Source organism: Merops nubicus, unplaced genomic scaffold (genome assembly GCF_000691845.1).
Source record: "Merops nubicus isolate BGI_N331 unplaced genomic scaffold, ASM69184v1 scaffold44372, whole genome shotgun sequence".
Taxonomy (NCBI): Eukaryota; Metazoa; Chordata; class Aves; order Coraciiformes; family Meropidae; genus Merops; species Merops nubicus.
The window spans coordinates 1-16,682 of NW_008595122.1; the positions used below are offsets into that span (position 1 = coordinate 1).

Sequence of the window (16,682 nt, forward strand, 5' to 3'; positions counted from 1 at the left end):
CTGCCCCGGCAGGCCACTGAGCTGCCCCGATGCAGTCCTCGTTATTGGTACGGGCTGGGGGGTGATATGACGGAGAGCAGCCCTGCGGAAAGGGACCTGGAGAGACTAGTGGATGAAAAGCTGGACGTAAGCCAACAGGGCGCCCAGGAGGCTATGCATGTACCGGGCTGTATTGAGTGTAGCCAGCGGATGGAGGGAGGTGATTCTGTCCTTCTACTGTGCTCCGGTGAGACCTCACCTGGAGTACTGTGTGCTGCTCTGGAGTCCTCAGCACAGGAAAAACATAGACCTGTTAGAAAGGGTCCAGAGGACGGCCACAAAAAATGATCAGAGGGTTGGAGCACCTCTCCTGCAAGGCCAGGCTGAGAGAGCTGGAGTTGTTCAGTCTGGAGAAGAGAAGGTTCAGGGAGACCTTATGGTGTCCTTGCACTACCTGAAGGGCCCTACAGGAAAGCTGGGGAAGGACTGTTTACAAGGGCACTCAGCAACAGGATGAGGAGCAGTGCTTTTAAACTTGAGCAGGGTAGATTTAGATTAGACATTAGGAGGAAGGACTTTACTCTGAAGGTAGTGAAACACTGGAACAGGCTGTGAGGAGAGGTGGTGGAGGCCCCATCCCTGAAGACATTCAAGCTCAGGCTTGAGGCTCTGAGCAGCTTGATCTGGTTAGAGATGTCCCTGCTTGTTGCAGGGGCTTGAACTAGATGGCCTTTTAAGGTCTCTTCCAACTCAAAGAATTCTATGACATGAATCCCCTGCTTTGGGGCACTTGGACTTTCGGGGAGCCACTGCGCCCGAAAGGCAGGAGCCTGGGAAATGCACTGTCTGCAAGGCTCCGTTCAGCTTTCTCCTCACATTCCTGTTTGCCTGTTTTCCTTTGATTAGAAGGCATAATGACAACTGGTTTTGGAAGTACTTTAAATGTTGAAGAAACGACATCAAAAACCTTCCAAAGTTTCAGTGCACTGATTGCTTCTTACCTGTAAATACTTGTTGTAATCAAATATGTTCAGCTACCGTGCTGCTGGGGGGGCGTTCTCACAGTCCTTCATGAGTGAAAAATCTGCCTCTGAGATGTACAAAGAGCTCAAATTATAAAAGGGATTTTTACTGAGTCCACATTTAAAAAAAAGTTGTATTTTCTATGTTAATATACAAAGGACTGAAAACTAGGCTTGTCAGTAGTAGTAAACTTTACCAGTGATTTGTGCAACTTGACTTTGCAATTAAAAGGCATATAACCAGCTGAATAGTGCACATAAGGAAGTGTAAAAACTGTAATGTGAAATCATTGCTCTTTGGAGCTATATATGTCTATTTACATTTATTTTATTACAAGCGTTTTGAGGTGAAAACTCATGTAAATCCTTTATCACTATTGTAGTGAAGTTTATGGATTAGTCACATCAACAACATTTAACATGTGTAATATTTGTACCATTAAGGTACTTATTAAAAATGTGGTTCTATGCATTTTGTATATTCTGGATGATTCTTTTGTGTCAACTTTGATAATAGTGATGGTAGTTGTGGAATGTAATTTTCCACAGAAAATATTTTCTAATGACCTGTGGTTTAAAATTCTGCATATGAACTTATAGCTATGTTTTATATGTATGCAAAGTTGCAGTATAGCCATAAATGAATTGACTGAAGAGTTGTGGGTTGAGAAAATAAAAATGTTTGTCTACTTGATTTTTGTTTTGTTTTTTAGGTGGTGAAAAAAGCAGACATGATCAACAAGAACATGGTTCACCAGGTCCAGGCAGAGAGGGATGCATTGGCTCTTAGTAAAAGTCCTTTCATTGTGCACTTATACTACTCACTTCAGTCAGCTAATAACATCTATTTAGTAAGTAAATAAATGGCTGTGCTGTTTTATGATAGTCTTGAAAATGGAATGTGGAATTATATTCATGTTTGAAAATGTATTTATGGTAGCAAATGGGTATTCTCTGGTCCCTTTTACTTTATTACTTGCAGAATGATTGAGCAAGTGAAATATTTCTCTTTTCTGGTACCTTTGAGATCTTTCCACCTGTGTTCCCTTTTTTTAAAGAAGAGTCTCTTCTAATAGCTAATCTGTTTTAGGAATATGTAGAAATCTTGGGGAAAACAAAACAGGAGACCATTCTGTTCAATAGAATCCAGGCGATGGAGAGAAACCCTGTGCTTCACTTAAAGGAAATCAGTTTTACTTGTTGCCTGTGTTCAAAATCCATTGTGGTAGTTGGCCTAGATGACAAGAGGATAACTGGCTGGTAAAACGAAGTGCAAGTCTACTGTACTCCACAGTGCTCCATGTAGGACTTGAATATGGTTTTGTATACCGCCTCCATGTGGAGGTAGTATGGATTAAGACTGTCTACAGAGGGTCTAGTGTAATTTTTCTGGTTTGCTGTAAGTACAGACAGTGAGCAGCTTGATTAAATTCTGAGACGTGGTCACTGCCTCCACCTGCTCAATGCATTTTGAGTGTAAATGATTCTCCTGAAATCTCTGGTAACTGCTCTGTGAGGCAGAGCAAGTCAGAGTGTGTTTATGAAACTTCGCTCACTTTTCCTTTATCTTGAATATGACATGGGCCATAATGGGTGGGTTTGCATAATCTGTATTTTTTAAAAACTCTTTTTTGTGTCTTAGTGCACAGTAGCCTTTACTACATACATTTCTGGAAATCTGTGGTTATTTCACAAGGCTCAGGTCTGAATTTAGTATTGTATATAAACATTTGCAAAATAAAATCATTGAGGTATATGTTCTGCAGAAATCAAAATATCAGTTGTCTTTGGCTTCAGACCTTGAGTTTCACAGAAGTGCTATGCTGTTTCTTTTCTATAATACAGAAATCTTTCAGAAGCTCCTTAGAAAGCCAACTGCAGTAGTTATTGCAGAGATGACTACAGAAAGTAGGCCGGGCAAATAACACAAATAAATGGTTTATTAAAAGAAAATGTTCCATATCCTCTGAAGCTTTAACTATTTTATTGAAGTGAGAAGTATTCTGCAGAAAATTCAGTTCACACAAGGAATCTTCCATGAGCTTCTGCTCTTTGAAATTGTTTTTCTAGGAGTGAAAGCTGGTTTATATTTTGCTTGTGAATTTGAAGTGTGTTTTAAAATATTGAATTTAAAACACTTGAATGGCAGGTGATGGAGTACCTTATTGGTGGAGATGTCAAATCACTTCTTCATATTTATGGATATTTTGATGAAGAAATGGCTGTGAAGTACATTTCTGAAGCAGCATTGGCTCTTGACTATCTTCACAGGCATGGGATAATCCACAGGTAAAACTTTTTTTTTTAATTACAAATAAGTATTTTGTTTGGCTTTTTAATTTTTCACTGAAAGGCATAACTGGCCATCATTTCATAGTAACAGCCACCTCATTTGCTAGAGCTTCTGGAAGGTCTTTTTGCCTGTGTGCACTGCAGCAAAACAACAGCTAAAATAAAATCTACTGGTAATGTTATGCAGGCAGATACCTGCTGCTTTCTCCTGCCTGTGTGCTCTTCTCCCACTGCCATGGTGTGCTAGAAGGAAGAAGGTTCCTTCTTCTTGTGGCTTTTAAATGACTGTTAGTTCAGGAACACTCAGGATAGCCCAAGCACCTAACTGTAGGACAGAGGGGCATTGACTACTCTCAATGCTCCCCCTGTAGTGAGAGTTCTTTGCTGCATTCCATAGTACTGCAGAGAACACATTAAAACTTACTAGAGGTTTGCTTTCATGTGCACTGTGACATGTAGGAACTACACATTTACTGATGTTGCAATTGGTAGTACTTGTGAGGAACACCATTAAACCTGCTGAAACACAATGTGTTTCACACTTGTGTGTCCCTCATGTGACACACATGGTGGTTTTACAAGGCCTGAGACATCTGTAAAATGCTTAATGCTAGATACGCTTAATTGGTTTTGTGTATTTCTCCATCTGAAATCTTCTAAGAGTTGTTTCTCAGAAACAGCTGTAATCAGTGTTTTGTGTTTAGTGTTTTTGGTGTTTTTGTTAACTACTTCATGAGGGTTGCTCAGTTGTCTTTTTGCTTACTTCAACTATATTCATCCCTTCAGGGATCTGAAGCCAGACAATATGCTCATTTCTAATCAGGGCCATATAAAGTTGACAGACTTTGGACTTTCCAGAGTTACTCTGAACAGAGGTAAGAGTTGTCTCTATACTTTTGGTTGTATTAGAACATATTTCTGTGTCATGTTCCCATATTTGTGAATGCTTTACATACCCACAGAGAGCAGTTTTCAATTAAGCCTAAATGTTTCACTAATATCTAAGTTATAGCAGGTAAGTACTGATTAGGCACATGCTAGTAAAGAATCTGCTCTTTGCATTGCACTTGACAAACTAAAATATTTATTCTTTGGGACAAGGGTGTATGGAATATGATCTAGACCCATTTCCCTTGAGAGGCATAGATTTAAAAGTTTTCTATGAAGTCCACTAGGAGCTTGAAAGGTGAATGAATAATTCTTGGTATACCTCTGGCTATTTCTCTTTTTTCAGTGCATGTTCCTCAATGTCCTTGAATATATTAATTTTCATCCTGAACATTCCAGACATTAATGTAAGGGACAGGGGGAGGTGGTGAGTCCCTGACAGAAGCTTAGAAATCAGTGCTTTAGTATAGGAGCATTCTGTTTTCAAGTAGCAGAAAACAGTGCTGAATAGTCCAATGGCTGCCTGGCAGTAGGCTGTGCAGGTCTTAAGGTGAGTAGTCAGTTCTTGAACTGGTTCACATCTCCAAGCCCTTAGCCTTAACAGCCAAGCTAATGCTGCCGAGCACCGCTTTAGTGTTTTGGGGTGGCTGCTGGTGGGTATGTCCTTTTTGTCTAGTTAAAGGAATGTAGAAATTCAGAGTTTTCTATGGAGTTCCTAATCCACAGTTTTAGGAGCGTAATGGGAAATCCTAAGTATACTGTATTTTCTGCAATATACTGCTTTAATTGGTAATTTCTGATGATTTGTGTCTAGTTGAACATGATATGTAAAAAATGGCATCTAAGGTTAAATTTTCACCTCTGAAAAACTTGTAGCTTTTTTGAGATTCTTTTGTGAATAGAGGTAAGCTTTGAATCAAATTTACCATCTTAGCTCACAGGCCTTAGGCTGGAATTGCTACCTAAAACCCAAAGCTGGTTGTCAAGTTAGAAAGCATAACACTTCCAACATAGTATATTGGAAAAGAAATTGGACTTTTACAGTTTCTTTACTTATAAACTGTAATTCCATGATGGATGCACAGGAAGAAAGAGCTTTCGTTGAAAAGAGAGAGCTTTTGGATAGGTATTTCTTCACTTGAGTTTCATGGCTTCTTTTAGTCGTATACTGAATAAATATACAAATGTTTTCTCCTCTTGATAAAATTTAAGTAAATGGCTGTAACTTTGGTTATTGAATAGTAAAAGGAAAACAGACCTGCTTCATATTTTTGTCTGTTTGTAGAGATAAATATGATAGATATCCTTACTACACCATCAATGGCAAAGCCAAAGCAAGGCTACTCGCGTACTCCAGGACAACTGTTGTCACTCATCAGTTCCCTGGGTTTTGTAAGTAATTTTCACTGTCTTTGAAGTATTTAATTATTTTACTTTACTTACTGTATTAAATATAATAATGGGAGTGGTAAGGCTACTCTTCCACCTCTTCTGTCAGCTGATAGACAGACTTAGTATGTTTACACTACCTGGAAGTTCTGAAGTGATTACCTCAGACTATATTTCAAATTACTGGCTATCAGTTGTGATTCAAGAAATTGAGTAAATGGGCATGGCGAAGTTGCAGTACAAAGGCAATAAAGAGCGTGTGAAGTTACACTCTCAACCCTGGATGTTTTGTTTAGGCTTCATTAACTTTTTTAACCATGATTGTTCCTGCTTGATAGTATACCCCTGCTGGAATGAAGGTGCCAGAGCGCAGTTCCAGTCAGTCAGCTGACAGTCTGCATGGAGTCCTTTCTCCCTTGCCTGTAGTCCAAAAGGAAAATACCCTTCTTTCAAAGAAATTATTCAAAACATGTGAGTATACTAAGCCTTGAACTGAGTAATGGTCTGGCTGTAGTGATGTTGTGATCTCTTAATTTTATGTGAGTAGGTTGGACCCACTTCATAAAGGTGTGTGTCCATCAGTGTCTTACTGTTTACTGTTCCTCCAGTACTTAAGGTCTGGTGTTTTTTCACCTACACTACGTATGCTGTCTTTTGATATTTCTCAAATATGTAGCCAACTGAATTAAAAACAGGCCATTAAGATTTTACAGCAATAGTGTAAGTTCTTGGCATACTTTCACTAAATGATTTAACATAGCAATGTGTGCTTTGATTTAAATTCTCTTATCTTGCTGCTTTCTCGTTTCTAACCTAAAGTGAGAAAGAAGGCTCTTATGGTGATAATGTTCGTATTGCTTTTAAATTCTTACCAAGTCCCCACTTCAAAAAAATGAGTGAATTGACTGTGTGAGGAAGATGACAAGAGGAATTATGTCATGTGTTGCTTTCCATAGCTTTCTCTAATTTGAAAGCTTGACATAGTGTGAAGCCTGTTAGTACATGTTGCCTATTTCTATTAAGGTTTGATTTTTCTTTTTTCTTTTCTTTCAAGATCTTGATAATTCTCAATTAGCTCCTGTGACACCAGTGAGAAGTTTAACTCCTACTGTACTTCAGTCAGGCAGAAGGTTTGATACCTCCAGTGCTAGCAGTCAGTTGCACACATACTTTTCCAGTATGGAATCGGAATGCTGCAGCAGTCCCAGGTGGGAGAAGGACGTAGAGGTCAGGACTGTTTTATTTTTCCACTATAAATTAAAATTAGCTTGTACTTGTATATACATGGTTGCAGATCTCCTCTACTTACTTCCCCCAGTTATTTCAAGTATAGAGAAGCCTTCCTAAAGAAGAAGGAATAGGGGTTGTAATCCTTGCTGAGTAGGAGTTTTGGATCATAGTATTATTTTTTCAAGTAAATAGTAGTCCTGTGCAACATAACAGGAGAAGTGAATGCCATTTAGCTTGCAGCAGAGGAGAGGAAAAGGAGGCTTCTACTGAACAGCACTTGTTTAGCCCTGTTCTTCACAAGGTGGGTAGTGCTGGAAGCACTATTTGGAGAGCTATTTGGAAGCTGACCTTATCCCTGTGCATTTATTAGCTCAGCATGCAGACAGAACATTTCTTTAAAAACAGAACTTGGGAAAAAGAATAAACTTTTTTCATTTTTTAATAGCTAGTTGAAGTTTGAAGTGTAGAGTTTATATTACTGAAGGTTTTTGCACCTACTAACCTAACACCAGTAACTACAGCTGATACAAAATACTTTCATTAATAGTTTAACATAGGGGAAATTCTGGACAAATACAGACCTAAAAGAAAATGCTGCTGTGCTATTTGGTCTCTTGCCACAATTCTTATTTAGATCACACACAAGATTTATGTTTAAAGCAATTTGATTGTTTCATCTGTCCATTTCCCAGTATTGTGTTACCAAAGTAGGAATAATATGACAAAAGTAAAATTTGAGGTATAATATGTCTCTGGGTACTATGAAGGGGTTCTTTTGGTTTGGGTTTCCTGGAAACTGAGAACTTACCTAGTTTAATTTAAGAAATACAACTTTAATTGCTATATTTCTTCATCCTTAGGCATTTTAAATTACTCCATTTTTTATTATATTCTAGCAAGCTTATTTTACGTTCTATAAAGTCAAGTTATCCCTGACTTAGTTTTGAGTTTTTTTGAACATGTTATGTCACATTTGTCACTACTAGTGGTTATAATGTGAAGGTAATGCTTACAAATTTGCAGTTCTTTAAAAGACCTTATTTCCACTTTCATAAAGGACGTATTTCTATAATGCTGTAATCCTCTTTTTCTTGATACTCAAGTCTTAATCTGCTCATTTACAGCAAAGTGAAGATGAACCATGTTCTCCAACAGGCAAAACAAGTAACAGAGGGTCAACTCCCCTTTCAAATGGAGAATTTTCAGAGAGCAAAGGTATTACTGTTTTCAAGAAAAAAGAACTAGAGTCTATTTCTCCCTTCAGCAGCAACGATTCTGGCAGTAGGCAGAAGCTGGGGAGTGAACATACTGATATAACCGATACTCCTGTGACCACACTGGATGCAAAAAGCATAGTCAGAAAATGTGTTTTTGAAAATAAGATTTTGGAAGAAAACATCTTTGAAAGTAAAAAAGAGATGACTAATGGAACAGCAGAAACTGCCAGTCATCCTCAGTCACCTTCTGAGCCTGTCAAGTGTATCAAAGAGAGAGAAATTTTTGAGAAGCCTGGTGTAAAAAGAAGCTTTGAATTAGTTGACACTAGTCCCTGTCAGGAACTTCACTATGTTAAAAAAAGCAATGCAGAATATAAACGTGGCTGTCAGATCTCAGAATTTCCAGCAAACAAAAGGACAGGTTTGACAACAGAAATTCAATCCTTAATGCTTTGTGGTGATGGATGCCTACATGGCACCTGCAAAAGCAAGGAAGAACTTAAGAATTCTATTGGTAACCAGCAAACAGTAGAAAAATCACTTGCTCCAATTATAGCCAAAAATCTTATGTGTGACCTGGATGCAGACTGTGAAAGAGATGATAAAAAAGAGTACATGAACTCGAGTCTTTTAGGCACTGATGATGAAAAACCTTTAGGAATCCTCAGTGTGGATTCTGATGTATTTCTTGACATGTCTGTTACAGAAAGCCATTTAGAAAAGCAGCTTTTAGACTTGGACAAAAGTGTTAAAGATCTCTCATTTGAGGAAGCAAAACCAGAAGGCACACTAATAACGTCACCGGAGTCCCAGGGTGCCTTGCAAATTGGAGAGGAAGCACGTAGTGTCCAGGACTCTGAGGTGTTGCATCCTGTAAAGGATAATGAACAGAAACATGTGAAAGAAACTCACCTTGACACAGTATCTTCTTCAGAACAATTGATCCAAGCACTGAATGTCTCCAAGAAAAATGCCGTTGTTTTTCGAAGTTATAATAGTCCAATTAATATATCCAACGTATCTGAGCCATGTAGCATGACTTCCTTGGATATAATGGATCTTTCACCTGCTTGTAGTGGCTCTTACCCAACAGCTATTACTCCATTACAGAAAGGAAGACCATACAGGGCCTATCAGGTATGTAAGGAGACACGCAGAAACTTTGTGCATGTGTTGGACATCAGTGATCTGAAATTATTTCAGTTGTTAATTTAGGAGAGATTGAAGTAGTTTGTAGTCTGTCAAAGTGACCTTTCCTGACAGGCTTTCACTTATTGCACTTGTATGGTCCAAGCTGCCATTTCTGTAATAGCTTAGCAATAATTGCATGTCCACGGGTTTGCCTCTGGCTCAACGTGCGTCCTCTGTCCAACTCTCTGAGTAACCCTTGCGCCCTTCCGGCACGCAGGTAGGGACAGCCCCTGCTCTCTTCTCTGGCCTCTTTCTAGTGCAGTGTGATACTTCCCCAGAGCAATTACAGGTTTCCTGACTTAATGAGAAGTGTTTGAGGTGTGTTTTTGTTTTTTTTTTTTTGTTACTCTTTTTTAAATTCTGCATCCTTCCCAAGATGGTCTGCAAATGCTGTTCATCTACCAGTAACTGCTTTTGTGCTTGCTGTTTTCTTTCTTTTTTTTATCCCTGTAAAAGCAACAGTGTAATGTGTGCTGTCAAGTACCAATTACAAGCCTGTTACAAAGACTGATGTAAATAGTAACAGCAGCTTGCAGATTATGAAGGTTTTTGCTTTGACCTTGCTAACCCATCTGATAGTAAGTTAAAATCTTACTGGCCTAAAGTAAATTAGAGCCTCCAAGTGGGAGAAGTAAAAGTATACTTTTCAATCAGCGCTTCCATTTTCATTTGAGCGTAGCTTTACAGGACCTTCATCTGGTTACATAAGTTCTAGTAGAAGGTTTTAAAGCTTTCTGACAGAACTGGTGGTGTGTTGGATGATTTGGCCTACATACCAAAAGGAGCTGTTCAAAATGTTACTTTTGGGGACACCTTTTTTCTGATGTCTGTCTGAATTGCTAGCTTCTATTTCATCTGCATCAAATTTGAACTGACTATGAAACTTAGCTTGCATTCAGCTGAAATGGAGTCAGGATAGGATGTGCTTCATCTCATGAGAAATAAACGACTGGTGACATTACATGTTTTTGTAACTTAGATTTGAACAGGTAGGTACCTTTTTTGTATGTTTTTGTGATTCTTTTTAAAATCACACCGTTGCAGTCTGATTACCTGTTTTCTATTCTAATAGTGATTTCTGTAGCTTTTGTGGCATAGTGATAACTAATCTCTGATGCACTGAAGCTGGAAACCAAATTGTACCAGATATATGGGAATTAAGGATATACTGAAAAATAAACAGTCTGCAAAGTACTTTAGTAGTATCTCCAGGTCATAACAGGAAATCTTTTGTTGTAGTCAGCCTATTGGCTGTGAGGATTTATTGATTTCTTTGTAAGCTTGCGTATTTTTTCTTCAAACAATATACCAAATTATGTTCAGAAGGTTTATGTGGCTGTAGATAGTCACAAATTATAACTTGAGCAGAACTTCATATGCATTCATAGGCATTGTGCAACCTGTGTGATGCAAGTTAAGCAATATAGGACTCATTTGATATTGCATACCACGCATACTCAAAATATATGTAAGAAGTCAAGATTCTCTTGTTTTACAGGTATTTGACATATGTGCTTACTTCTCATTGACGAATATTAAGAACTCAGCTAAAATTGAAGGCTATTTTGACATTCCATTTAGTAGGTTATCTTCTTCAGATTTGAATTTGAAAGAGGAGTTAAAGATTGGTTGGGGTTGGGTTTGGTGTGGTGGCTTGGGGTTATTTTGAGATATTACTTGTGGATTTGATCCTGGAGGAAGAAGTTAAGGGAAAATTTTTCTTACAGTATGTAATGGTTAATCTTTTATAGCTCAAGATGGTTGAGGGGAAGAGATGGAAGCACATTTTACACACTTTTTTAGGCAATGTACATTTTGTGACATGTTCTTGACTTGAAGTGTCAGCTGTTATATCCATTGCTAAACCTGGAGATGAGAGTTTCTCCTCTGGCTCTGTTTGACATCTGACATCTTTGTTGCTGCTTCTAAGACACCTCGTCAGGGAGATGCTGGCACACCATATAGGACTCCAAAGAGTGTGAGAAGAGGAGCTGCCCCAGCAGAAGGTGAACGCATCCTAGGAACCCCAGACTACCTGGCACCTGAGCTGCTTTTGACAAAGCCTCATGGTAAGACAAACTGTGGAGTCTGTAAATACTTGAAAGGTGACTTTTACATCTCTAAATGTCTCCAGAGCTCTCAACTCTTCAAGTAGCACAGCAGTGAATGCTCTAAGAATCCCTAGCTTTAGCTTTTGCCCGTGTGGATCGCTGTGTTTGCGTCAGCAGTTACCTTTCTCCTGGGACCAGAGGCTTTGACTGTCCCACACAGCCTTGCCTGCTTTGAGTCTAGTGCTTTGGGCAGCCTGCAACTCGTGGGTCTTAGTTATCACAGCTTGGTCATACTGACAGTCCTTAAAGATTCTTCAGAGTGGGGAGGGGGTCAAAATATTAGTGGAACTTAGTATGAAAGGATTAAGCCTCCAGTTTTTCTTGGAATGTGTTCCATGTTTATGGATATTAGTTCTATATACGTCCAGACAATTTTATAATGTTGCATTAAAATCTGTTATTGAGTTGAGTGACCTCGTGAAACACTTCAGATTTCTGTCAGGATCTTCCATATAAGTGGACAGTAGCAACCATCAGAATTATTTTTTTTTGCAAATTACTGTAAAAAGATAAAATAGCACAACTTTGAAGCATATGCATTTCTTTGGCTCAAGTCCTGAGCTCTGCTGAGATCAACAAAAAGTCTGAAATATTCTCCTGCTAACTTGCAAGAACCAATAACAAAAATAAATGCAATGTTTCCCTGATGCAATTATAAATACAACAAATATATTTCCATCTCAAAAGTATACTTTTATTTTGGAGAGCTAATAGTCTTAAGAATATTATGCAAGATCTTCATTGAGAAATAGCAATCGCTAACATGTGGAAGCATAAAATTCTGCTGTGTGCAGCCAATACACATTAACTTAAACTGCGTGGAGATTAACAGTTTAAAGACTAAAATTACTAAGCCTGTGTAGTTGTTTTGCACTTCTGTTTAGGAATCCTGGTTATTTGGCAGGCATTAAAACTAGGTAATAGTTTGGAAATGTCATCAGTGCTACTTAGACAATGTGGAAGTTGAGTGTTTTCAGGACCTCAGCAATAATTTGCAAAGGGACTTATCCTGGGAAATGTCATATCTCCAGTTACCTTCATCAAAGCCAGAGGTTTCCTGTCTTTGGAACTCAAAACTTTCTCTCACTAAATATTTCTGGTGGTGTTGACTTGCTTGTAAATGTAGTTGTAAGCCTTAACTATAATCATGTTACAAAACTATTTTTTGTTTCTAACTTAGACTTAGCATTGCTATCTTTCATTATTGTTGAGTTACTACCTTAAGAAAAAAAAAATCTGCATTCCTATACCTTCAGAGAATCCTATTTGATGTTGGTATTTCTTAGAGTTTTTTGCAATAATTGTAATGTTCTTGCTTCATTGTCTTTTCATATGCAGGGAATCTGATTTCTGGTGAGTTTGCTAAATACTGTGTGGAAATGGAGTGTTCAGCATAACTGGGAACAGTCAAAGTATAACTAGATCACCATTTCCAAGAAAATGGTTTGGCTGAAAAGTTTTTGTAGAAAGAGATGTCCAATATGCCCTCCATATAAGAATGTGTTATGCTTCCACAGAAGATTCAGGGAATGTCAATGTCACTGTGACTAGGTGTCAGAAATCCCACTTAAGCCTATATTTCAGGGGCAAAGTCAATACTCTTAAAGACATTCTGTAACAGAATATAAAGCAGAGAAACTTGTTCTTACCGTTTCCTTTCACTTAATGCAACCAGTCAGATCTGCCTCGTGTGCAGGCAGAGAGGGCTCAGGTGCAAAAGAACTGGTATTTCTGTTTCTTGCTTCAAGTATTGATAGATGTGATTTAGCAGGGATAGGGTAGGAGTTAATGTAGTATTTAGCTCAACTTTGGATGGGAAAAATCACTGCCAAAACCTGTTACTACATTGATCAGAGTTGTGATCTCATTAGACTTTGGCTGGCGCTGGGAGCGTTTTATGTGACCATCCTGCGCAGGGGATGTGATCTGACTGCTTGGATGTGCTCGCCTGGTGGGGCACTCGTACCGCACTTCAAAGGCACTGACAGTGCCTTAGATTACTAGTTACCCATTTCAGTTTTCAGCATTTCTAAATTTAGTCAAGTCCTTTGTAATGGCTTAAAATGTTTGGTTTTTTTAACTTGGAGGTGTCTTTCTTAATATGCCAAAAAGCCAAGGAAAAACTTGTTAAAAAAACAAGTCACTCTTCCAAAGACTTGACTTTTTTTTTTTTTTTCAGCTAATGTGTCTTCTGTTTGTACAGTGGAGTGGGCATGGCTTAAAGATGCAGAACGCTTAGAATGCATGCAGTGGTGTCTGGGATTGCTTTGCCTGCTTGTGTTTAAGTAGGTTACTAAAATGGTTTTGGAAAAAGAAAAAAGGAACATGGAAAACCGAAATGATTTAATAATAAAGGAAAGATGATTAGTAACTATGCATTGCCCTTATCATCTTCAGAGTAATGGAAAGTAATCCCAGCTTCTTGCAAGCTGGCTCATCGCTGCAAGTTGCCTTCAATACTTTGACATAAATTTACACAAATGAAGATTAAGCTCAACAGTTTTAATTCTTGTAGTCCTCTCAAAACCGAGAGGAAGATGCAGGTTACAAGACAGAACATTCATCCAGGCTCTAGAGCAGTTGTTAGACAACTGTTTCTCATCACGAAACAGTCTCTTGGAGAAGTCAGCTCCTGGATTCTCTGTGATGAGAACTGGTAATTTGTTTTTAAGAGGCCCCTTGATTTTGTTAGTAATCCCTGGTATCATCTATAATGAATTAAGGAGCAGACTGGCTTTAAATAGCCCTTTGATATATTTTTATCTTCTGCATGATTATATCATTATACTTACTTACTTTGCTACTTCCTTAATTTCCAAGAAATTTTGCAGGTTTTAAAGACTCCTCAATTTCTGCTGTGGCTAAACTTCAAATCTTTGCAAATATGATTCAAACCTTTGTGTTAGTGTAATGACCTGGATTTCTTTTACCAGGTTCAGCTGTGGACTGGTGGGCCCTTGGAGTTTGTCTGTTTGAGTTTCTAACAGGAATTCCACCTTTTAATGATGAAACACCAACACAAGTCTTCCAAAATATTTTGAAAAGAGGTAATCTGTTTCAGTAATTGGGGAAAGTATGCATTTCTAATATTTGTTTTATGACTTGAGTTACTGACTCATCTGCATCTCTGTAGATATTCCCTGGCCTGAGGGTGAAGAAAAGCTGTCTGATAACGCCCAAAATGCAATAGATATTCTTCTAACAACAGACAGTACTAACAGAGCTGGACTGAAGGGTTAGTATTAAAATTCTCTTGTGGTCTTTGCAACTAACTTAAAAACTTCAAAGTAGTGATGTCCTTCTCCTGAAACTTAGACTAATAAATGTTAATGGCTATTTAAGTTTGTTTGTTTATTAAGATTATTAAGTTGAACTATTGTTTTGCATTTGACATCTGATGTACCAAACCTCACTCTTACCTAGTCCAGAAACAAATATTTGGGTCTTTGACCTGACTGTTTTTGGGAACCTTGATTAAAAGCCTCCTACAAAAGTTAATTCAATGCATCTTTTTCTTAGGAATCAGCCTGCCTTTACTGAATGTGTAGAACAGAGTTAGACAATATATACAAAGTCTCTCTATTCTGCCTGTGCTGTAAAGCAGCATTTGGCAGGAGACAACAGTATACAGAATTTAGGTTTGGCTTACTCCACCCTCTTTGGAGATGTGGGCTGGAGCTGACCGCCAGCTATGATACAAGTGTAATACTTTTGTGGAAAAGACCATGAAGTCTGCTCATGTTTGCAGCTGACAGCAGCTTTCAGCATGCAGGGTAGTTAAGGGCAGAACTCCACACAGTTCTGAGATGGTGGATCTGTGCAGTGTCCTGCTGCACGTATGGCTGCTGAAGCAATTTGGAGTTAAAGAATAACCCTCTGATTTATTGCCTTTTGTCTGAAAACCTTTAATATTGTGTTATATTATTTGATCAGGGAATGCAGAAATAGACAGCAAGACAATGACAGTTGTTTATCAGCTAAAAGCCTGTGGTATGTGTTTAAAATTAAAATTGGTAGTGAGTGTTTTTCTTGGTCCAACTTCCACCTCTTTCTAAATGCGATTATTTATTTATTTATTTATTTTTTACCTGTCCTGTTTTTTTGTTTGCTTTCAATTTTTGTGGTGCAGCTGATAAAATCATGGTTTTCTATCCCATTCAGCTGAAAAGGTGCCACTTTTATCAGGGAGTGGTGTTTGCAAGTTATGCAGAAGATGCAAAAGATCCTGTGTGCCAGGAACTCACCTTCTGGTCAGAACAGACAGGGCAAGGGAGTTCTTCAGTCAGAACAGTGTGCAGCTTGGTTAGTTATCCCATCTTCAGGGTGGGAAGCAGGAATCTGGTGGTGTGTGGTACTATTGTGTCCTGTGGTAGGCCAGAAGACTGCACAGAGCAGGGGAGGACTGCTTCATGAGCTAGCAAAATGTGGATGGCTTGGAGTGGAGAAGGGTGGGAGTGACTCCCACCTGTCTACTCTGCACAGATCTTTGGCAAAATTAGAAACAGACTTTGAGGCAACACATAAAATGTCAGTGGTGCCCTCTCATGAGAAACGCTCCTGGGGCACCTCTGACGCACCATGTGTGCTGTGTAGAATGGGCTCTCCAACTAGAGGAAGATGGTTGGTGGGCACAGTGATCGTGTGATCCCACTGAGGTTGGGGATAATCAAACCCCAGTTGCAGTTTCCACTTTTTGCTGTTTTGGAAATTCACAAAATAGATCAAATCTACTGACAGTTAGGCACCAAGGGAGCCAAGTGACTATGGGGCTTGGGCAAAATGGAGCTTATAATGCCTGTATGACATTCTGTTTCAGAACTGAAACATCACCCCCTCTTCCACGGCGTGGACTGGGATAACCTACAGAACCAAACCATGCCCTTCATACCTCAGCCAGACGACGAAACGGACACCTCTTACTTTGAAGCCAGGAATAATGCTCAGCACCTGACTGTGTCTGGATTTAGCTTATAGGATCAAGATAAGTGAACTTTCTTCATGTCTTTGCACACTTACAGATTGTCTTACAACACTAGTTTGGTCTTGACTGCGTTTCCTTGCCAAATTTATAATGTGTTTTAAGTTATCAGTCTGCTTTTATTATACTGTATCCTTCATTCTCAAGTGAAACTACTGTCCGAAGCTCAGCTGGTATCCAGTGCTTTTGTGCCAGGTTTTGTCTCCCTTACTGCACCTTACAAAGAGGCCACGGCGCTGGGTATCTGGGCACTAATGACACTTGGCACCGATGGGGCTTTTTTTAATAGCAATGAATAACTTCAGCTAGGTGTGAAGTCATTTCCCAGTTAAATGTAATAGGGGAAGGACACAAATTCATGCTAATTGTATCCAATTATAACTTA

General features: G+C 38.8%; 1 protein-coding gene across 1 annotated transcript; it reads left to right on the forward strand.

Moving 5' to 3' along the window:
- The first annotated feature begins 66 nt into the window (after positions 1–66).
- MASTL (microtubule associated serine/threonine kinase-like) lies at positions 67–16,293 on the forward strand. The gene is made up of 12 exons (XM_008935959.1): positions 67–159; positions 1,715–1,852; positions 3,151–3,290; positions 4,080–4,168; positions 5,467–5,573; positions 5,909–6,041; positions 6,625–6,797; positions 7,925–9,154; positions 11,139–11,277; positions 14,253–14,366; positions 14,453–14,554; positions 16,136–16,293. Exons 1-12 carry the CDS (start codon positions 67–69, stop codon positions 16,291–16,293), a joined length of 2,616 nt encoding a protein of 871 aa, XP_008934207.1.
- The last annotated feature ends 389 nt before the right edge of the window (positions 16,294–16,682 follow it).

What these genes read in the sequence shown, in the direction of transcription:
- MASTL (XM_008935959.1), top strand. Translation starts at nt 67, where the DNA reads ATGACGGAGAGCAGCCCTGCGGAAAGGGACCTGGAGAGACTAGTGGAT. An exon ending in AGGCATGGGATAATCCACAG is followed by an intron (nt 3,291 to 4,079) that starts GTAAAACTTTTT and finishes TCATCCCTTCAG; the next exon opens with GGATCTGAAGCCAGACAATA. An exon ending in CAGAGTTACTCTGAACAGAG is followed by an intron (nt 4,169 to 5,466) that starts GTAAGAGTTGTC and finishes GTCTGTTTGTAG; the next exon opens with AGATAAATATGATAGATATC.